Here is a 22,693-nt window from a genome sequence, read left to right as displayed (position 1 = left end):
GCAGGAACGCCCTAAAGTTAGTAGTGTCCTTCCCCTCTGAGGAAGGCAAGTTCACACAACTGTAGGGTGACCAGATGTCCCAGTTTAGCCGGGACAGTCCCGTTTTTTTAAGGTCTGTCCCGGTGGCCCGACATACTTTAAAATGTCCCGTTTTTTTGTGGCTATCCCGGCTTTGACCAGAGAAGGTGGGGGCAGCAGAGAGCAAGAATGCAGGGAGGAGAGCAGAAGCCGGTCTGACTGCTGCTGCAGAGGGTGGGGGCAGGGTTAGTGACAGCGGAGCCTCAGCAGTGAGAACCGGAAGTGAGGTGGCTTCCCCCCCCTAACCAAGATGGGTTCCCCCCAACCAAGCTCCACAGTGAAAGGTAGGACACCCCCCCCCCTGCAGCTGCTCCTCAGAGCTGGTGTCCGGGTCTCAGTACAGTGTCAGTGTCTCAGTGCAGGGTCAGTGTGTCAGTGTCTCAGTGCAGGGTCAGTGTCAGTGTGTATCTGTGCAGGGTCAGTGTGTCAGTGTGTGTCTGTGCAGGCTCAGTGTGTCAGTGTCAGCGTGTGTCTGTGCAGGGTCAGTGTCAGCGTGTGTCTGTGCAGGGTCAGTGTCAGCGCAGTGTCAGCGTGTGTCTGTGCAGTGTCAGCGTGTGTCTGTGCAGGGTCAGTGTGTCAGTGTGTCAGGGCCAGTGTGTGTTAGTGTGTCAGGGTCAGTGTGTGTCAGTGTGTCAGGGTCAGTATGTGTCTGTGCAGGGTCAGTGTCTCAGTGCAGGGTCAGTGTGTCAATGTCAGTGTGTGTCTGTGTAGGGTCAGTGTGTCAGGGGCAGTGTGTGTCTGTGCAGGGTCAGTGGCTGTGCAGGTTCAGGGTCTGTGCAGGATCAGGGTCTGTGACAGTGGCTATGCAGGGTCAGTAGCGGTGCAGGGTCAGGGTCTGTGCAGGGTCAGGGTCTGTGCAGGGTCAAGGTCTGTGCAGGGTCAGTGGCTGTGCAGGGTCAGTGGCTGTGCAGAGTCAGGATCTGTGCAGAGTCAGGATCTGTGCAGGGTCAGGATCTGTGCAGGGTCAGTGTCTGTGCAGGGTCAGGGTCTGTGCAGGGTCTGTGCAGGGTCAGTGGCTGTGCAGGGTCAGTGGCTGTGCAGGGTCGGGGTCTGTGCAGGGTCGAGGTCTGTGCAGGGTCGGGATCTGTGCAGGGTCAGGATCTGTGCAGGGTCGGGGTCTGTGCAGGGTCGGGATCTGTGCAGGGTCGGGATCTGTGCAGGGTCGGGATCTGTGCAGGGTCGGGATCTGTGCAGGGTCGGGATCTGTGCAGGGTCGGGATCTGTGCAGGGTCAGGATCTGTGCAGGGTCAGGATCTGTGCAGGGTCAGGATCTGTGCAGGGTCAGGATCTGTGCAGGGTCAGTGGCTGTGCAGGGTCAGGGTCTGTGACAGTGGCTGTGCAGGGTCAGTAGCGGTGCAGGGTCAGTGGCTGTGCAGGGTCAGTGGCTGTGCAGGGTCAGTGGCTGTGCAGGGTCAGTGGCTGTGACAGTGGCTATGCAGGGTCAGTAGCGGTGCAGGGTCAGGGTCTGTGCAGGGTCAGGGTCTGTGCAGGGTCAGGGTCTGTGCAGGGTCAGGGTCTGTGCAGGGTCAGGGTCTGTGCAGGGTCAGGGTCTGTGCAGGGTCAGGGTCTGTGCAGGGTCAGGGTCTGTGCAGGGTCAGGGTCTGTGCAGGGTCAGTGGCTGTGCAGGGTCAGTGGCTGTGCAGGGTCAGTGGCTGTGCAGGGTCAGTGGCTGTGCAGAGTCAGGATCTGTGCAGGGTCAGTGTCTGTGCAGGGTCAGGGTCTGTGCAGGGTCAGGGTCTGTGCAGGGTCAGGGTCTGTGCAGGGTCAGGGTCTGTGCAGGGTCAGTGGCTGTGCAGGGTCAGTGGCTGTGCAGGGTCAGTGGCTGTGCAGGGTCAGTGGCTGTGCAGAGTCGGGGTCTGTGCAGGGTCGGGATCTGTGCAGGGTCGGGATCTGTGCAGGGTCGGGGTCTGTGCAGGGTCGGGATCTGTGCAGGGTCGGGATCTGTGCAGGGTCGGGATCTGTGCAGGGTCGGGATCTGTGCAGGGTCGGGATCTGTGCAGGGTCGGGATCTGTGCAGGGTCGGGATCTGTGCAGGGTCAGGATCTGTGCAGGGTCAGGATCTGTGCAGGGTCAGGATCTGTGCAGGGTCAGTGGCTGTGCAGGGTCAGGGTCTGTGACAGTGGCTGTGCAGGGTCAGTAGCTGTGCAGGGTCAGTGGCTGTGCAGGGTCAGTGGCTGTGCAGGGTCAGTGGCTGTGCAGGGTCAGTGGCTGTGCAGGGTCAGGGTCTGTGCAGGGTCAGTAGCTGTGCAGGGTCAGTGGCTGTGCAGGGTCAGGATCTGTGCAGAGTCAGTGGCTGTGCAGGGTCAGTGGCTGTGCAGGGTCAGTGGCTGTGCAGGGTCAGTGGCTGTGCAGGGTCAGTGGCTGTGCAGGGTCAGTGGCTGTGCAGGGTCAGTGGCTGTGCAGGGTCAGTGGCTGTGCAGGGTCAGGGTCTGAGATAGTGGCTGTGCAGGGTCAGGGTATGTGCAGGGTCAGGGTGTGTGCAGGGTCAGGGTGTGGGTGTGTGCAGGGTCGAGGTCTGTGCAGGGTCGGGATCTGTGCAGGGTCAGGATCTGTGCAGGGTCGGGGTCTGTGCAGGGTCGGGATCTGTGCAGGGTCGAGGTCTGTGCAGGGTCGGGATCTGTGCAGGGTCAGGATCTGTGCAGGGTCGGGGTCTGTGCAGGGTCGGGATCTGTGCAGGGTCGGGATCTGTGCAGGGTCGGGATCTGTGCAGGGTCGGGATCTGTGCAGGGTCGGGATCTGTGCAGGGTCGGGATCTGTGCAGGGTCGGGATCTGTGCAGGGTCAGGATCTGTGCAGGGTCAGGATCTGTGCAGGGTCAGGATCTGTGCAGGGTCAGGATCTGTGCAGGGTCAGTGGCTGTGCAGGGTCAGGGTCTGTGACAGTGGCTGTGCAGGGTCAGTAGCGGTGCAGGGTCAGTGGCTGTGCAGGGTCAGTGGCTGTGCAGGGTCAGTGGCTGTGCAGGGTCAGTGGCTGTGCAGGGTCAGTGGCTGTGACAGTGGCTATGCAGGGTCAGTAGCGGTGCAGGGTCAGGGTCTGTGCAGGGTCAGGGTCTGTGCAGGGTCAGGGTCTGTGCAGGGTCAGGGTCTGTGCAGGGTCAGGGTCTGTGCAGGGTCAGGGTCTGTGCAGGGTCAGGGTCTGTGCAGGGTCAGGGTCTGTGCAGGGTCAGTGGCTGTGCAGGGTCAGTGGCTGTGCAGGGTCAGTGGCTGTGCAGAGTCAGGATCTGTGCAGGGTCAGTGTCTGTGCAGGGTCAGGGTCTGTGCAGGGTCAGGGTCTGTGCAGGGTCAGGGTCTGTGCAGGGTCAGGGTCTGTGCAGGGTCAGTGGCTGTGCAGGGTCAGTGGCTGTGCAGGGTCAGTGGCTGTGCAGGGTCAGTGGCTGTGCAGAGTCGGGGTCTGTGCAGGGTCGGGATCTGTGCAGGGTCGGGATCTGTGCAGGGTCGGGGTCTGTGCAGGGTCGGGATCTGTGCAGGGTCGGGATCTGTGCAGGGTCGGGATCTGTGCAGGGTCGGGATCTGTGCAGGGTCGGGATCTGTGCAGGGTCGGGATCTGTGCAGGGTCGGGATCTGTGCAGGGTCAGGATCTGTGCAGGGTCAGGATCTGTGCAGGGTCAGGATCTGTGCAGGGTCAGTGGCTGTGCAGGGTCAGGGTCTGTGACAGTGGCTGTGCAGGGTCAGTAGCTGTGCAGGGTCAGTGGCTGTGCAGGGTCAGTGGCTGTGCAGGGTCAGTGGCTGTGCAGGGTCAGTGGCTGTGCAGGGTCAGGGTCTGTGCAGGGTCAGTAGCTGTGCAGGGTCAGTGGCTGTGCAGGGTCAGGATCTGTGCAGAGTCAGTGGCTGTGCAGGGTCAGTGGCTGTGCAGGGTCAGTGGCTGTGCAGGGTCAGTGGCTGTGCAGGGTCAGTGGCTGTGCAGGGTCAGTGGCTGTGCAGGGTCAGTGGCTGTGCAGGGTCAGTGGCTGTGCAGGGTCAGGGTCTGAGATAGTGGCTGTGCAGGGTCAGGGTATGTGCAGGGTCAGGGTGTGTGCAGGGTCAGGGTGTGGGTGTGTGCAGGGTCAGGGTCTGTGACAGTGGCTGTGCAGAGTCAGTGGCTGTGCAGGGTCAGTGGCTGTGCAGGGTCAGTGGCTGTGCAGGGTCAGTGGCTGTGCAGGGTCAGTGGCTGTGCAGGGTCAGTGGCTGTGCAGGGTCAGGGTCTGAGATAGTGGCTGTGCAGGGTCAGGGTCTGTGCAGGGTCAGGGTGTGGGTCTGTGCAGGGTCAGGGTCTGTGGCTGTGCAGGTCTGTCTGTGCAGATCAGTGGCTGTGTGAGTGTCTGCACAGGTCAGTGGCTGTGTGTCTGTGCAGGTCAGAGAGAGAACGGGGGGTAGCGAGAATGGAGGAGGGTGGAGAGAGACTGGACAGGGGAGAGAGAGAATAGAGGATGGGATTGAGAGAGAGAGAAAATGGAGGAGCGGAGGAGGAGAGAGTGAATGGGGGGATGGGGAGGGAATGAGGGGAGGGAAGGGAGAGAATGGGGACGGAAGGGAGAGAGAATGGGGGGGAGGAAGGGAGTGAAACTGGGGGGGAGGGAAGGGAGAGAGACTGGTGGGGGTGAGAGAAAATGGGGGAGGGGAAGGATAGAGGGAATGGGGGAGAAGGTAGAGAGAGAATGGGAAGAGGTAGAATGAATAGTACAGAATCAATGGTGACACTATTAGATAAATATCATTATAATATTCATTTTTTAATAATGTAATTTGTTGTATTAATAATTTTTTTTATGTGTCCCGGTTTTTCATTTTCAAAATCTGGTCACCCTACACAATTGGGAGCCTGAGATTGGGGCCTTCCCATGTGCTTTTCCCTCCGGGGGAGAGTGAGTGTGGACCATACCTCGGCCTCTGTTAGGGAGGTGGGGAAGAGCTAAGACGGCTGCGGGTGCCCTTGGCCTGTAGTAGCAGTCCAGGGACCATCATCTGGTGAATCCTGAAAGACTGTATTGAGCAGATCCTGCCTTGTTCCTGTTACTACAGAGTATAGTAATAAACCCATTCCTGTTTCCAATATTTATTCTGGAGGCCAGGGTCATGTGTAGGATGATTAGCCCAGATAGGTTCAACTCAGCCCTCTTTTCAAAGCACAACAAGTCCTGTATCTTTTCTTCACTTTATTTGGGGAAAGCAGCATAAAAGACAGGCACTTGTGAAGAGATGTTGGTGTTTAGATAATGTCTCTCTGTGGGTGCTTTGTAGTTAAGGACAGGTGAAAAGGGTAATCCTGCCACTAGAGCAGTTACAGGGTACTCACTCAGCCAGTGATGATGGTGGAAAGGAAGTCCCAATGTATGCTGGGTAGCAAGATAGCCTGGGGACAGACCATCTGTGGGCAGAGCAGAGGGGGAGAAAGCAGGCTAGCCCATTTGGGAGAAAGGCTGGGGTTGCTATAGCAACTCACTGAAATGTCTAAGGAAACCACAACATGTAGCAATAATGTTGCGTTTCTGATACAGCAAGCTGCTGGGACAGGGGAAATAGCACTGTGTCTATCACACGGGCACTGTGTGTGTGCACAGAGCAAAACACAGGCAGCTGGAAATGAGAAACTGACAGGCAGAACTGTAAGGAATGGGGGAGTGGAACAGAAATGTAGTTCTTGTTCCATGACAATATTCCTCCTGCCTGGTGCGGGACCTTACTGCGGGGGGGGGGGGGGGGGAGGTAATAAGTTCTACCGTGGAAGATCACCTTCAGTTCCTGGAGTCTACGGCAGATGGAGGCGCTGCACTGCTAAGAATATATGTGGGGTATGAACCCCAGAAGCCTGTTCCTGTGTCCCCACTACCATCGGCGGACGACTCAGCCCTCCTGTTGCCAGCAGGTACAGTTGTGTGAAAAAGAAAGTATACCCTCTTTGAATTCCATGGTTTTACATATCAGGACATAATAACAATCATCTGTTCCTTAGCAGGTCTAAAAATTAGGTAAATACAACCTCAGATGAACAACAACACATGACATATTACACCGTGTCATGATTTATTTAACAAGAATAAAGCCAAAATGGAGAAGCCATGTGTGAAAAACTAAGTATAACTTATGATTCAATAGCTTGTAGAACCACCCCTAGCAACAATAACTTGAAGTAATTGTTTTCTGTATGACTTAATCAGTCTCTCACATCGTTGTGGAGGAATTTTGGCCCACTCTTCTTTACAATGTTTCTTCAGTTCATTGAGGTTTGCGGGCATTTGTTTATGCACAGCTCTCTTAAGGTCCAGCCACAGCATTTCAATCGGGTTGAGGTCTGGACTTTGACTGGGTCATTGCAACACCTTGATTCTTTTCTTTTTCAGCCATTCTGTTGTAGATTTGCTGGTATGTTTGGGATCATTGTCCTGTTGCATGACCCAATTTCAGCCAAGCTTTAGCTGTCGGACAGATGGCCTCACATTTGACGCTAGAATACTTTGGTATACAGAGGAGTTCATGGTCGACTCAATGACTGCAAGGTTCCCAGGTCCTGTGGCTGCAAAACAAGTCCAAACCATCACCCCTCCACCACCGTGCTTGTCAGTTGGTATGAGGTGTTTGTGCTGATATGCTGTGTTTGGTTTTCGCCAAACATGGCGCTGTGCATTATGGCCAAACATCTCCACTTTGGTCTCGTCTGTCCAAAGGACATTGTTCCAGAAGTCTTGTGGTTTCTTCAGATGCAACTTTGCAAACCTAAGCCGTGCTGCCATGTTCTTTTTAGAGAGAAGAGGCTTTCTCCTGGCAACCCTTCCAAACAAACCATACTTGTTCAGTCTTTTTCTAATTGTACTGTCATTAACTTTAACATTTGTATTCGCAGTCCAGGGGGAGCATAAAGGGAAACAAGATAACTCCAGCGTTTATTGATTCTGCATCTATTTCTTCAGCCTTTTTCTTTGCCACTTTAGCTAGTGCCAATTCACCGTTATCTAGTGCAAGGTAATGGATGTCCGTGTGGACGAATATCAGAGGCAGCACTCCAGAAAGGAGTCAAAAGATTTGTATTAATGAGACATCCAATCCAACGTTTCGGTCCTACGTGCGGGACATTTCTGGAGTGCTGCCTCTGATATTCGTCCACACGGACATCCATTACCTTGCACTAGATAACTGTGAATTGGCACAAGCTAAAGTGGCAAAGAAAAAGGCTGAAGAAATAGATGCAGAATCAATAAACGCTGGAGTTGTCTTGTTTCCCTTTATGCTCCCCCTGGACTGCGAATACAATTCCACGATTTGGGGACCAGGGAAAACAGGCCCCACCAGATGGGTCTGAGCAGGGGGTTATAATTCATATATATAATATATATATATATGCTTAAGCCTATAGGGAACCATGTTAAAAATGGTTATTGAGGCAAAAAGTGACACTGTGTGCTCATTTGCATGTCATTTCCCAGAATCCCTTGCTGCAGTGGAAGTGCTGTATGCTGGGTGATAATGGGGAAAGGCGGGGTTGCAGACCTTCCTAAGACATGCAGATGAGCATACAGCTATATTTGCATATATATATATATATATTTTCACGTATTTGCACCATTATTACTCACTGTTCACTATTGAGTTATTTATTTATTATCACTTTATTTTAAGTGGTCACTAATAGTGTTAGCGCCTGTTTTTTCACCGTCACATATCACATTAACTTTAACATTTAACATGCTAACTGAGGCCTGTAAAGTCGGAGATGTAACTCTTGGGTATTTTGCAATTTCTCTGAGCATTGCACGGTCTGACCTTGGGGTGAATTTGCTGGGACGTCCACTCCTGGGAAGATTGGCAACTGTCTTAAGTTTTTTCCCCTTTTGAATAATCTTTCTCACTGTAGAATGATGGACTTTAAATTGTTTGGAAATGGCCTTATAACCCTTCCCAGATTGATGGGCAGCAACAATTGCTTCTCTGAGATTATTGCTGATGTCTTTCCTCCTTGACATTGTGTTAACACACACCTGAATGCTCCAGAACAGTAAACTGCTAAAACTTCGGCTTTTATAGAGGTGGTCACACTTGCTGATGATCAATTAATCAAGGGCATTTGATTAGCAGCACCTGTCTGCTACTTAGCATCTTAATTCCTGTGGAAGCAGTAAGGGTGTACTTAGTTTTTCACACATGGCTTCTCCATTTTGGCTTTATTTTTGTTAAATAAATCATGACACGGTGTAATATGTCGTGTTATTGTTCATCTGAGGTTGTATTTACCTAATTTTAAGACCTGCTAAGGAACAGATGATTGTTATTATGTCCTGATATGTAAAACCATAGAATTCAAAGAGGGTGCACTTTCTTTTTCACACAACTGTATATGCACCACACACCCTCTAATGAGCCCTATCTGCAATTGGGTGGGGGAAACACCGATATATATCTATATATCTATATCTATCTATCTATATATATAATGCTATATAGCACCTGGTTTCTATTAAAAAAAAATCACTTGAATCAGTAAAAAAACATATATATATAGTTTTGCTAAATCTGACTAATATCTTTTTGAAATATTATCTGCTTTATTATCCTTATTGGGTGCTGGGGACTATATTTTTGTTAGAGGGAAGTGGGGTTTCACTGGCACCCTAACGTGAGTACTCTGTACAACAGGGGTGCTGAACTCCAGTCCTCCAGACCGCCCCCCCCCCCCCCCCCAACAGGTCAGGTTTTCAGGATATCCCAGTCGAAAAGCCACTTCCACAGAGCCACCTGTGCTGAAGCTGGGACAGATTGAGCCACCTGTGCTGAAGCTGGGACATATTGAGTCACCTGTGCTGAAGCTGGGACAGATTGAGCCACCTGTGCTGAAGCTGGGACAGATTGAGCCACCTGTGCTGAAGCTGGGACAGATTGAGTCACCTGTGCTGAAGCTGGGACAGATTGAGTCACCTGTGCTGAAGCTGGGACAGATTGAGTCACCTGTGCTGAAGCTGGGACAGATTGAGTCACCTGTGCTGAAGCTGGGACAGATTGAGTCACCTGTGCTGAAGCTGGGACAGATTGAGTCACCTGTGCTGAAGCTGGGACAGATTGAGTCACCTGTGCTGAAGCTGGGACAGATTGAGTCACCTGTGCTGAAGCTGGGACAGATTGAGTCACCTGTGCTGAAGCTGGGACAGATTGAGTCACCTGTGCTGAAGTTGGAATATCCTTAAAACCTGACCTGTTAGGGGGGCTTGAGGACTGGAGTTGAGCACCCCTGTTCTACAATAAGCTAATTTTGAGTGGTGCTGTCTGACCATTGTATATTTCAACAACAATGACCTATGTACCCCAACTGCCCCATGAACCCCAACTTCCATATAAACATCAACAATGATCTCTGTACCCCAAACAACTGCCCAATGAACCCCAACAATTACCTCTGTACCAAAAGAACTTCCTCATGAAGCCCTAACAACTGCACCAGGAGCCCAACATTAACCTCTGTACACTAACAACTGCCCCATGAGAAAATTACCCCTGTACCTAAAGCACGGGCTAATTAGCCCCAACAACTGCCCATGACCCCCAAGATCTGGCCCTCACACCATGGCACATTGGACTGAATGCTATGTACGCCCCTCTCTAAATATATTGGTGATGTGACTGTTCTGTGGGATGTTTAAAGATGGCCGCCCTGTACTGCTCAATGTAATAAGGCACAGCTGGGTTATCCAGTTACCTTTATTAATAATAATAATAATAATTATACATCAGAAGCCAAAAAATAATGAAAAAAGCTTCCACACGCGGTAGTTGTTGGTGGGTGGAGGGGCCAGTGTGTGTGAGGTGAGGGACACGTGGGAGATAGTAGAATACGTGTGGGAGACGGGGTAACAGGTGTGTGGGAGATGGGACGTGTGGGAGATGGTGTGACAGGTGTGTGGGGGATAGGACGTGTGGGAGACGGGGTAACAGGTGTGTGGGAGATGGGACGTGTGGGAGATGGTGTGACAGGTGTGTGGGGGATAGGACGTGTGGGAGACGGGGTAACAGGTATGTGGGGGATAGGACGTGTGGGAGACGGGGTAACAGGTGTGTGGGAGATGGGACGTGTGGGAGACGGGGTAACAGGTGTGTGGGAGATGGGACGTGTGGGAGACGGGGTAACAGGTGTGTGGGAGATGGGACGTATGGGAGACGGGGTAACAGGTGTGTGGGAGATGGGCCGTGTGTGAGACGGGGTAACAGGTGTGTGGGGGATAGGACATGTGGGAGACGGGGTAACAGATGTGTGGGGGATAGGACATGTGGGAGACGGGGTAACAGGTGTGTGGGGGATAGGACATGTGGGAGACGGGGTAACAGGTGTGTGGGGGATAGGACATGTGGGAGACGGGGTAACAGGTGTGTGGGGGATAGGACGTGTGGGAGACGGGGTAACAGGTGTGTGGGGGATAGGACATGTGGGAGACGGGGTAACAGGTGTGTGGGGGATAGGACATGTGGGAGACGGGTAACAGGTGTGTGGGAAATGGGACGTGTGGGAAAGGGGACACGTGGAAGATGTGACAGGGTGAAAGGTGTGTCGGAGAGCGGACACTTGGGAGACGGGGTTACAGGTGTGTGGGAAATGGGGTGACAGGTGGGAGATGGGATTACAGGTGTGTGGGAGAGGGGACACTTGGGGGACAGGGTTACAGGTGTGTGGGAAATGGGGTGACAGGTGGGAGATGGGATTACAGGTGTGTGGGAGAGGGGACACTTGGGAGACGGGGTTACAGGTGTGTGGGAAATGGGGACACTTGGGAGACGGGGTTATAGGTGTGTGGGAAAGGGGGACACTTGGGAGATGGAGTGACAGGTGTATGGGAGATGGGATTACAGGTGTGGGAGATGGGGTTACAGGTGTGGGAGATGGGGTTACTAGTGTGCGAGAGAGGGAACAAGTGGGAGATGAGATGACAGGTGTATGGAAGAGGGGACAAGTAGGAGATGGGGTGACTTGTGTGGGAGATACACGTCTGGGAGATGGGGTGACAGGTGTGTGGGAGAGGGGACACAGGTGACAGGTGTGTGGGGGAGGTGACACATGGGAGATGGGGTTACAGCTTTGTGGATGAGATACACGTTTGGGACCGGTGTGTGGGAGAGAGGACACATGGGAGATGGGGTTACAGGTGTGTGGGAGAGGGGACACATGGGAGATGGGGTTACAGGTGTGTGGGAGAGGGGACACATGGGAGATGGGGTTACAGATGTGTGGGAGAGGGGACACATGGGAGATGGGGTTACAGGTGTGTGGGAGACGATACACATTTGGGAGATGAGGGGGACGTGTGTGGGAGGGGGAACACATGGGAGATGAGGGGGACGTGTGTGGGAGGGGGAACACATGGGAGATGAGGGGGACGTGTGTGGGAGGGGGGACACATGGGAGATGGGGTTACAGGTGTGTGGGAGAGGGGACACATGGGAGATGGGGTTACAGGTGTGTGGGAGACGATACACGTTTGGGAGATGAGGGGGACGTGTGTGGGAGGGGGAACACGTGGGAAGGAGGGAGCATGTACAAGTACCAAACCTCAGCAGGTCACAAACCACACACAGCAGGAGGGGCGGGGGCTGCTTAACTAACCCATTGGGAAAATTGGGGGATTGGGGGGTGGGGTCTGCCCTGCCCAATTTCCCCTTGGGCAGTAAGGTATCATGGGGTTGCAGTTAACTGAAAGCATTCACCCATTAAACACACACGCAGCGCTGGCTGCTTAAAACATTAGGTAATAGCACCGCCTCCCCGACGCACTAATTCTGATATAATGTCCTGACCAAATATATAGGGTAACTGATGCGTGTAAGAGGGTGACCCTACTGATAGCTATGTGGTGGCTGATGTGTGTTAGAGACTGATCCTATACATATCTGTGGTATAACTGATGCGTACAAGAGTGATCCTACTAAAGTCTCTGGGGTAATCTGTTTAAAGGGGTAAACCTTTTGTGTAGCAGATGTGTGCGGGAGGGTAATCCTGTTGAAGTGTAGGGGCAGTTTATGTATGTAAGAGTTTGACACTGACTTTTAAGAGGCTGATCTTGTTCAAGTCTATAGGGTAACTGGTTTAAGAGGCTGATCCTATAATAATAATCATAGTTCCCCCCCCCCCCCCTTGTATAGCACTGACAGTGTACACAGTGCTGTACATAGAATCATTTTTGCAGGCACGAGTCCCTACTCCTCAGAGCTTACAATCAATATTATTTTGTTGCCTGAGGCACAGGGAGACAAAGTGACTTACCCAAGGAGCTGACACCGGGATTTGAACCGGGATTTGAACCAAGCTTCCCTGCTTCAAACTCGGCATCATTGGTTTTCACTCGCTGAGCCACTCCTCCTATGTTAGGCTATAGCAGTGATTCCCAACTTGGTGAGGCCCCACACTGCACCTCAGCGTGGAGGGTATAGATGTAGGGTGACCAGACGTCCCGGTTTTTAGGCCTCTGTCCCGACTTTTTGGGCCACTGTCTCGGTTTTCTATTGGCGCCGGAAGCGCATGCGTTATCGGTGCTTGCCAGCCACGCATTTGCGCCCGGCAAGCTCCGATCGCGCAGGCGGACAAGTGGTCGGGAAGTGCCGATCGCGCAAGCGCATAAGCGACCGGAAAGCGCTCATCGCGCATGGGCAGATGGTGCTCACTGCTCACGCATTCGCAGTCGGTGCTCGCCATTACATAACAGCGAGCCCTGGCTGCGTATGCGTGAACGGATGAGCGCTTGCCGGTCGCTTATGCGCTTGCACATCACGCATGCGCAGTCGGTGCTCGCCGTTCGCGCATGCATGCGCTTTCACAAGTGCGACTGCGCAACATTTGTACCGGTTTTTGCCGGGACAAATATAGTCACCGTATATAGATGTCAATTACAGCAGGAGATTCTAAAGTCACTACCCACGATGCTTTGTATCCACAGCAGCAAGGCATTGTGGGGCATGACTTTGGAAGCTCCCTCTGTAATTGACAGCTATACCACCCATGCGTTTTGCACACACTGAGGGTCCAGTTTGGGGTCGTATTAAACGTGTGTTCCCCTACCAGCTCAGGCACTACACTGCCCTGGGATCGGTCAAACAGTTTTGATAGTTAGCAATAGTCTGGTGAGTAGGCAATGAGATTTATTCATATGAAATGTTTTACAGCAGGGGGTGTGCACAGTGTGAAATGGCTGGGAAACACTGATCTATAGGATAAATGTTGTGTGTTATGGGGATCCTATTCTGTAGAGTATCTGATGTATGTAAGAGGCTGATCCTATTGATGTCTATTATTGTTTATTTGTAAAGCGCAAACATATGATGTGGCGCGGTACAATGGGGGTACACAGAGATGTTTAGGAGGTAAGTGTTGTCAGAGTGTGATCCTATTAAAGTCAGTGGCATAACTGAAGTGTGTAATATGTAAACCCTACAGAAGTCTGTGTGTATGGTGTGTGCTGGCCTGGTGTGGGGCTGATAAAGGCTTTGAGGTCATTCAATGGCAGACACACAGGTCACTCCAACTCTCAACCCCCCCCCCCCCACCCCCCTCGGGCTGCATCCCCTGGATTTGCCCCTTCATCCTCTTCTTCAACTAGCGATGAAGGGGCAGCTATTGCCCCGCAGATTAGAACAGAAGCAGCTTCCTCTTCAGTTCGTTCCTCCTCCACAGGGGCAGCTTCACAAAGTCATCCAGAGGCATGGAGAAGAGACGCAGGAACTCATCTGGGGAGAGGTACCTCTGAGGGGGGTGGAGGGGGGCAGCCACAGAGGGGAGATTCACAGGGAAAGAAACGGATGGGAGAGAGGGAGACACAGAGATGGGGAGAGGGGGAAAAAAATGGGGGGGGGGGGAGGGCACATGGGTAGAGCAAAAGAGGGAAGGAGATACAGAAAGAGAGAGGGAGACAGGGTGGGAGATGATGGCAGAGGAAATCAGGAGAGAGGGCGAGAGAGCGAAAAGGGAAAGAGAAGGGAAATATGGGGGGGGGGGAGTGAATACAGGGAGCAGGAAGAGCAATAGATAGGGAGGGAGATGAGGGGCAATGAGAGGGAGAGTGAATGAGAAAGATGGAAAGAAAGAGGAACACAGCAGCAATGAGTTGACATCTTCTCACCAACGCCCCCCAGCCATCCCATGTGCCCCCCACTTACCTCCAACTGGGTCTTGTGCACCCCTGGAGGCAGTTTCTGGCGCCCCCTGTTTGTCACAATCAGCATTTCATATGGGAATACCTGTAAGAATGGGGAGGTCACTGGGGTGCGAGAGGGGGGTTACTGAGTTCTGGGGAGGGGTGGATGAGTTCTGGGAGGGGGGTGAGTTCTGGGAGGGGGTGAGTTCTGGGGAGGAGGGGCTGAGTTCTAGAATGGGGAGATGGATTCCTAAAGAGGAGTGGTGGGAGGGGGGGGACGGACCGAGTCCTGGAGAAGGGGGCAGAAGACTGAGCCAGGGGGGAAGGGGGGAAGACTGAGTCCTGGTGAGATGGGGGTGAATCCTGGATTTGGGAGGAGTCAATCCTGGAGAGGGGGCTACTGAATTCTGGAGAGGGGGGGGGGGACTGAATCCTTGAGAGGGGGAGGGGGACTGCATCCTGGAAAGGTGGGGGGGAGGCTGAATCCTGGAGGTGAGGTGGAACTGAATCCTGGAGGGGGGGGGGGGAGAACTGAATCCTGGAGGGGGGGGGGGAACTGAATCCTGGGGGTAGGGGGGGGGGGATACTGAGTCCAGGAATAGGTGGGTGGCCAAGTTCTTGTGAGAGACCAAGTCCTAGAGAGGGGAGGGGGGAAACTATTCCTGAAAAAGCAGGGGGAGGGGGGAAGGACTGAGTCCTCGAAAGGGGGGGTGGGAGGGGTGAGACTGAGTCTCTCAAAGGAGAGTGTCTATGGATCAGGGTTAATCGTAGGACGGGTCTCCCTGGGTAGGGTGTAGAAAGTTGTTGGAGTCACTGGGGGGGGGGGGGGGAGGGGGGATCTGAATTCAGGAAGCAGAAAACATTTATAGTGGGGATGCAAGGGAAGACATTTAGAGGGGATCAAGGGGGGCATGTAGAAAAATATGATGGGTGGTATATAGGGGGCACCATGTTAAAGTTGCACCCCCCTTAAAAATATCTTTAAACTCAGAGCTGGCTGCAGCGATTCCAGTGATGCAGCGTCAATGTGTAGGCGTATTGTCAGAAGTTTCTCTAGGGACGCCATCTTTAAAGTGCCCCTCAGATCTGACCGATGGTCGGCTACACACCTGCTCCAGCATGCTGGGGAGGGAGTTGCCCCGGTCCATCCGTGACCTCTGACCTTCCCCATTCTGTGGAACACAGTGACACATTTCTAGAGGTTCTGCGTGTCCTAGAGATAGTTGCCCTCTGACCCAGGGCTCCCGCCTTACCTGGAATCCTGAGGAGAGAGAAGGGAAGAGTTAGATACAGGAGGTTCCCTGCAGAGTGTTGCTCTATTAACCCTCTCCCTGCCAGATAGCTGCAGAACCTCTCTCCATTAACCCCTTCCTTGTGTGAGACCTGCAGAGCATCACACCATTAACTCCTTCTCACCTGCACCTTCTCTCTGTCGATCCGGAACTGGAAACTCAGCAGACAGGAGCTGGGGGGGGCATAGAAAGAAAAGGACTGATGAGGTCTGGACAGTTCCCCTACAGCCGACTGCAGAGTGCCATACACTGTGCACGTGTGCTGTTTGTTTGCCCCGCCTGTGCGTGTGGCTGTGTGTATGCACCGCTTGTGCGTGTGTGCTGTGTATCTGCAACGCCTGTGCGTGTGCTGTGTGTATGCACCGCCTGTGCGTGTGGCTGTGTATCTGCAACGCCTGTGCGTGCTGTGTGTATGCACCGCTTGTGCGCTTGTGCTGTGTATCTGCACCGCCTGTGCGTGTGCTGTGTGTATGCACCGGCTGTGCGCGTGTGCTGTGTATCTGCAACGCCTGTGCGTGTGCTGTGTGTATGCACCGCCTGTGCGTGCTGTGTGTATGCACCGGCTGTGCGTGCTGTGTGCACCTCTGATTCCTGCTTGTCTTCTGTGTATACACTGCCTGTGTCTTCTGTGACTATACAGTGACTGTCTATGCACTGTATATACAGTGACTGTGTGCACGCGCTGTATATACAGTGACTGTGTGCACGCGCTGTATATACAGTGACTGTGTGCACGCGCTGTATATACAGTGACTGTGTGCACGCGCTGTATATACAGTGACTGTGTGCACGCGCTGTATATACAGTGACTGTGTGCACGCGCTATATATACAGTGACTGTGTATGCACTGTATATACAGTGACTGTGCACGCGCTGTATATACAGTGACTGTGTGCACGCGCTGTATATACAGTACCCGTGTCCATTTATCTTGTGTGTTTATCTACCGGTATTATGCAGCTCTATTTCTCTCTCTCTAATTTCTTTATATATGTACCCATACATTATTTATACATGTATATATACTTGGCGATTCTTACCCGCGTTAAGCTGCTTCGGCCGTACCCAGAATGCACTGCTGAAGAGAGAGCAGCGTCAGAGCGCTGGATGTGGGGGGGGGGAGCAGCGTCAGAGCGCTGGATGTGGGGGGGGGGAGCAGCATCAGAGCGCTGGGTGTGGGGGGGAGAGCAGCGTCAGAGAGCTGGGTTTGGGGGGGAGAGCAGCGTCAGAACGCTGGGTTTGGGAGGGAGAGCAGCGTCAGAGCGCTGGGTTTGGGGGGGAGAGCAGCGTCAGAGTGCTGGGTGTGAGAGGGGGAGAGCAGCGTCAGAGCGCTGGGTGTGGGGGGGGGTGGGGGGAGAGCAGCGGTAGAGTGTTGGGTGTGGGGGGGGGAGAGCAGCGTCCGAGCGGTGGGTGTGGAAGCAGCGTCAGAGCCCTGGGTGTGGGGGGGAGCAGCTTCAGAGCGCTGAGTGTGTGGGGCGGAGCATCAGAGCGCTGGGTGTGGGGTGGGAGCAGCGTCAGAGCCCTGGGTTTGGGGGGGGAGCAGCGTCAGAGCGCTGGGTGAGGGGGGGAGCAGCTTCAGAGTGCTGGGTGTGGGGGGGGAGCAGCTTCAGAGCGCTGGGTGTGGGGGGGGGAGCAGCGTCAGAGCGCTGGGTGTGGGGGGGGGGAGCAGCGTCAGAGCGCTGGGTGTGGGGGGGGAGCAGCGTCAGAGCACTGGGTGTGGGGGGGGAGCAGCGTCAGAGCGCTGGGTGTGGGGGGGAGCAGCATCAGAGCGCTGGGTGTGGGGGGGAGCAGCTTCAGAGCGCTGGGTGTGGGGGGGGAGCAGCTTCAGAGCGCTGGGTGTGGGGGGGGAGCAGCTTCAGAGCGCTGGGTGTGGGGAGGGGGAGCAGCTTCAGAGCGCTGGGTGTTGGGGGGGAGCAGCGTCAGAGCGCTGGGTGTGGGGAGGGGGAGCAGCTTCAGAGCGCTGGGTGTTGGGGGGGAGCAGCGTCAGAGCGCTGGGTGTGGGGGGGAGCAGCGTCAGAGTGCTGGGTATGGGGGGAGCAGGAGTGTTAGAGCACTGGGTGTGGGGGAGAGAAGCGCTGGGTGTGAGGAGGGAGCAGCCTCAGAGCGTTGGGTGTGGGGGGAGAAGCAGCAGAGCGCTGGGTGTGGTTGGGAGCAGTGGCAGAGCGCTGGGTGTGGGTGGGAGCAGCGGCAGAGCGCAGGGTGTGGGGGGCGAAGCGGCAGAGCGCTGGGTGTGGTTGGGAGCAGCGGCAGAGCGCTGGGTGTGGTTGGGAGCAGCGGCAGAGCACTGGGTGTGGTTGGGAGCAGCGGCAGAGCGCTGGGTGTGGGTGGGAGCAGCGGCAGAGCGCAGGGTGTGGGGGGGAAGCGGCAGAGCGCTGGGTGTGGTTGGGAGCATCGGCAGAGCGCTGGGTGTGGGTGAGAGCAGCGGCAGAGCGCTGGGTGTGGGTGAGAGCAGCGGCAGAGCGCTGGGTGTGGGTGGGAGCAGCGGCAGAGCGCTGGGTGTGGGGGGAGAAGCGGCAGAGCGCTGGATGTGGGGGGAGAAGCGTCAGAGCGCTGGATGTGGGGGGAGAAGCGTCAGAGCGCTGGGTGTGGGGGGAGCAGCATCGGAGCACCAGGTGTGGGGGAGGAGTAGCATCACAGAGCGTTGGGTGTGGGGGGAAGAAGCAGCAGAGCGCTGGGTGTGGTTGGGAGCAGCGACAGAGCACTTGGTGTGGGGGGAGCAGCGTCAGAGCGTTGGGTGTGGGGGGGAGCAGCGTCAGAGCGCTGGGTGTGGGGGGGAGCAGCGTCAGAGCGCTGGGTGTGGTTGGGAGCAGCGACAGAGCACTTGGTGTGGGGGGGAGCAGCGTCAGAGCGTTGGGTGTGGGGGGAGCAACGTCAGAGCGTTGGATGTGGGGGGTAGCCGCGCCAGAGCACTGGGTGTGGGGGGAGCAGCGTCAGAGCAGCGCTGGGTTTGGGGGCGGTGGGGGAGCAGCGTCAGACCATTGGATGTGCGGGGGAGCAGTGTCAGAGCGCTGGGTGTGGGGGGGAGCAGCGTCAGAGCGCTGGGTGTGGGGGGGAGCAGCGTCAGAGCGCTGGGTGTGGGGGGGAGCAGCGTCAGAGTGCTGGGTGTGGGGGGGAGCAGCGTCAGAGCGCTGGGTGTGGGGGGGAGCAGCGTCAGAGCACTGGGTGTGGGGGGGAGCAGCGTCAGAGCGCTGGGTGTGGGGGGAGCAGCGTCAGAGCGCTGGGTGTGGGGGGGAGCAGCGTCAGAGCGCTGGGTGTGGGGGGGAGTAGCGTCAGAGCGCTGGGTGTGGGGGGGAGCAGCGTCAGAGCGCTGGGTGTGATGGGGAGCAGCGTCAGAGCGCTGGGTGTGGGGGGGAGCAGCGTCAGAGCGCTGGGTGTGGGGGGGAGCAGCGTCAGAGCGCTGGGTGTGGGGGGGAGCAGCGTCAGAGCGCTGGGTGTGGGGGGGAGCAGCTTCAGAGCGCTGGGTGTGGGGGGGAGCACTCACACATGTATTGGGGAATGTGGGGGAGCACGCACGTGTGTAGATGGGGGTCCGGTCAGGCAGGGAGCGGGTTTTCCTCCTCACGTGGGCGCCTTTCTGCATTTCCTCTTTTAGGATTAGTTTTCCCATATTAGACTGGATCTGAGGTAAAGCACAGGATAGAGAAGGGGAGGTCACCAAAGGCTGCTCATCATCCATATACGTACAACATGCTCAGCGGCTCTTACTTTTTGTATTTACATACCATAGTGTGGTCTACCCATCTCCCTCTCTCTTCTCCCCTCAGTCTCCCCTCAGTCTCCCCTCAGTCTCCCCTCAGTCTCCCCTCAGTCTCCCCTCAGTCTCCCCTCAGTCTCCCCTCAGTCTCCCCTCAGTCTCCCCTCCCCTCCCCTCCCCTCCCCTCCCTCTCCTCTCCTCCTCCCCTCCCCCTCCTCTCCCCTCCCCTCCTCTCCCCTCCTCTCCCCTCCCCTCCCCATACCGTACCTTACCGTACCTTGCTCAGCTCCAGCCTCTGCAAACCCTCCAGCTCTCTCACATCCTCCGCCTCCTCTCCCTCCTCTTCTTCGCGTCTTGTCTCCCTGCGTTGGCGTCTCTCAGACTCTAGGGATCGGAGGTCATGAGTCAGCAAAGGACCGTCACACACAAGAAAGGACTTGTCACCATGGAGTCTGTCCCTCCAACTGGAGGGTGACAGTGACAGACAGCAGGAACATGTGACTCAAGGATTCTGTCAGTCCTCTATAGGACATTGTGTCACCCTATAGAAGAAGGGTCTGAATCCAACATAAGTGATCTGCGCTCCATGGAGTCTGCCTCTCCCACCTTATGGTGACACAGACAGCAGGGATCTATATCCCAGGGGACACAGTGACACAGACAGAAGGGGCCTATGTCCCATGGGGACACAGGGACACAGACAGAAGGGGCCTATGTCCCATGGGACACAGTGACAGACAGAAGGGGCCTATGTCCCATGGGACACAGTGACACAGACAGAAGGGGCCTATGTCCCATGGGACACAGTGACAGACAGAATGGGCCTATGTCCCATGGGACACGGTGACAGACAGAAGGGGCCTATGTCCCATGGGACACAGTGACAGACAGAAGGGGCTTATGTCCCATGGGACACAGTGACAGACAGAAGGGGCCTATGTCCCATGGGACACAATGACACAGACAGAAGGGGCCTATGTCCCATGGGACACAGTGACAGACAGAAGGGGCCTATGTCCCATGGGACACAGTGACAGACAGAAGGGGCTTATGTCCCATGGGACACAGTGACAGACAGAAGGGGCCTATGTCCCATGGGACACAATGACACAGACAGAAGGGGCCTATGTCCCATGGGACACAATGACACAGACAGAAGGGGCCTATGTCCCATGGGACACAGTGACAGACAGAAGGGGCCTATGTCCCATGGGACACAGTGACACAGACAGAAGGGGCCTATGTCCCATGGGACACAGTGACAGACAGAAGGGGCCTATGTCCCATGGGACACAGTGACAGACAGAAGGGGCCTATGTCCCATGGGACACAATGACACAGACAGAAGGGGCGTATGTCCCATGGGACACAGTGACAGACAGAAGGGGCCTATGTCCCATGGGACACAATGACACAGACAGAAGGGGCCTATGTCCCATGGGACACAGAGACAGACAGAAGGGGCCTATGTCCCTGGGACACAGTGACAGACAGAAGGGGCCTATGTCCCATGGGACACAGTGACAGACAGAAGGGGCCTATGTCCCATGGGACACAGTGACAGACAGAAGGGGCCTTAAACCATTTAGTCTGCCCCTCTCACTAAATGGTCACACAAAGAGAAGGGATGTTATGTCCCATGGAGTCCGGTCCTGCCACAGCAAGGTGACACAATGACAGACTAATTAGTGACACCTCCCTGTCCCCTTTCATACCTACAACCGCCAATGAGGGAGGGCAGGGCCAGTAGTCGGTCTCAATCTTTGCTGGCTGATCGGGGTTCCGGGGTCTCGCAGCAGGAAATTTAGAGGATTCAACGATGGGATCATCAGACAGTCTGTGAGAGACCACTGACTCTAAATGACAGTGAGAAGAGAGAGCGTCAGACAGTGTCAAGTCTGAGACAGCAAGTGTCAGACAGTGTGAAGGAGGCCAGTCTGAGGCAGAAAGAGAGAGCATCAGACCGTGTGAGAGTGTCAGTGGAGACCACCGAGTCTGAGATAGCGAGAGAGAGAGCGTCATTGTGTGAGAGACTGCTGTGCCTGAAAGACAGCGAGAGAGAGCGTCCAAGTGTGAGGAACCTCAGAATCCGAGTGATAGCGAAAGATAGTGTCAGAGATAGACAGAGGACCAACAAGAAATTCTGCAAGAGAGAGTAGTGAATAGAGGGAAATAGTGTCACAAAGAGTGCATTGCACGAGATAGAGCGCAGGAGAGATGTAAGTGAGGAGAGGGCAAGAGGAAGCGAGTGTGGGAGAGAGGGGGGGGGAGAGATCGAGAAAAAGGGCGTATGGGAGAGAGGGGGGGGAAGAGATCGAGAGAAAGGGTATATGGGAGAGAGGGGGAAGAGATCAAAGAAAGGGTGTATGAGAGAGGGAGGGGGGAAGAGACAGAGAGGAAGGGTGTATGGGAGAGGGAGGGGGGAAAGAGACAGAGAAAGGGTGTATGGGAGATAGAGGGGGGAGAGCCAAAAAAGGATGTATTGGATAGAGGGGAAGAGACAGAAAGGGTGTATAGGAGAGAGAGGGGGAAGAGACAGAGAAGGGGTGTATGGGAGAGGGAAGAGACAGAAAGGGTGTATGGGAGAGGGAGGGGGAAGAGACAGAGAGGAAAGGTGTATGGGAGAGGGAGGGGGAAAGAGACAGAGAAAGGTGTATGGGGGAGGGAGGGGGAAGAGACAGAGAGAAAGGATGTATGGGAGAGGGAGTGGGGCAGAGACAGAGAGAAAGGTGTATGGGGGAGGGAGGGGGAAGAGACAGAAAGGTGTATGGGAGAGAGTGTCGGTTTGATACCGTGTGACCCCTGACCTCTCTGCCTGTAGATTGGAGGTTTCTTGTACAGATTGGGCTCCTTCTTAGACAGCTCTGGGGAGTGAGAGAGAGGGTGAGAAATCTGTGTATGTGTGACCTCCCCTCTGCGTATATGTTACTGCTCTCCCCCTATGTACGGTATATGTGACACCACTATCTTGTCACGTGTGTGTGTGACACCCCTCTATCTTCCATCCCCAGTGTGCGACACACCTCTCTGTATATGCGATATCCCTCTCCTTATATATGCGACACCCCTTCTCTCCTATCCTCTTGTGTCATATATCTGCAACCTATGCTGGCAGAGGATGTGACATTAATAGAAATCTTCCCCAAACCTCCCATCCTTGCGTTCCGGCAACCACCAAACCTCAAACATAAATTAGTCAACAGAAAACTTCACAACGAACCTAAAGACACTGATAATGGCACAAAACCGTGCAACAACAAACGCTGCAAACTGTGCAAACATATATGCCAAGATCCCACAGCCAGTCACAACCATGGAACACTCAATGTTAAAGGATCATACAGCTGCACATCCAGGTAGATAGGGTTGAAGAAGCGCTCAAATGCAAGGTATAATAACCAATAATAGCCAATGCCAATATCCAAGGATAATCCAGAAACAATAATGATGAGTTGAAGTAATAGCTAGCAATATTGGGTTAACACCTCCTGAAAACAGGTAATGGGTAGGAATGACCCCCCCCCCCATGATCGGTCTCATCGGAGGTACCCCTGT

At 54.7% G+C, this 22,693-nt stretch overlaps 1 protein-coding gene across 13 annotated transcripts in view; it reads right to left on the bottom strand.

Annotated features, from left to right (window-relative positions):
* Window positions 1-9,720: 9,720 nt before the first annotated feature.
* The window catches only part of DMTN (dematin actin binding protein), a 57,789-nt gene continuing 44,816 nt past the window's right edge, over window positions 9,721-22,693 (bottom strand). For 12 of the 13 annotated variants that reach the window (XM_075601446.1, XM_075601441.1, XM_075601440.1 and 9 more), the window contains 9 exons: window positions 21,946-22,002; window positions 20,854-20,994; window positions 19,416-19,522; window positions 18,958-19,063; window positions 16,485-16,522; window positions 15,568-15,616; window positions 15,261-15,412; window positions 14,174-14,254; window positions 9,721-13,760 (listed from right to left, as the gene is read on the bottom strand). In XM_075601446.1, coding sequence (XP_075457561.1) covers window positions 13,647-13,760; window positions 14,174-14,254; window positions 15,261-15,412; window positions 15,568-15,616; window positions 16,485-16,522; window positions 18,958-19,063; window positions 19,416-19,522; window positions 20,854-20,994; window positions 21,946-22,002 — 845 coding nt within the window. In that variant the 3' untranslated portion in view covers window positions 9,721-13,646. The remainder of the gene's footprint in view (window positions 13,761-14,173; window positions 14,255-15,260; window positions 15,413-15,567; window positions 15,617-16,484; window positions 16,523-18,957; window positions 19,064-19,415; window positions 19,523-20,853; window positions 20,995-21,945; window positions 22,003-22,693) is intronic. The other variant, XM_075601443.1, reaches the window with a different exon arrangement.

This window comes from Ascaphus truei, chromosome 5, assembly GCF_040206685.1.
Source record: "Ascaphus truei isolate aAscTru1 chromosome 5, aAscTru1.hap1, whole genome shotgun sequence".
NCBI classification, from domain to species: Eukaryota; Metazoa; Chordata; class Amphibia; order Anura; family Ascaphidae; genus Ascaphus; species Ascaphus truei.
This window is presented reverse-complemented; position numbering and strand designations above follow the sequence as displayed.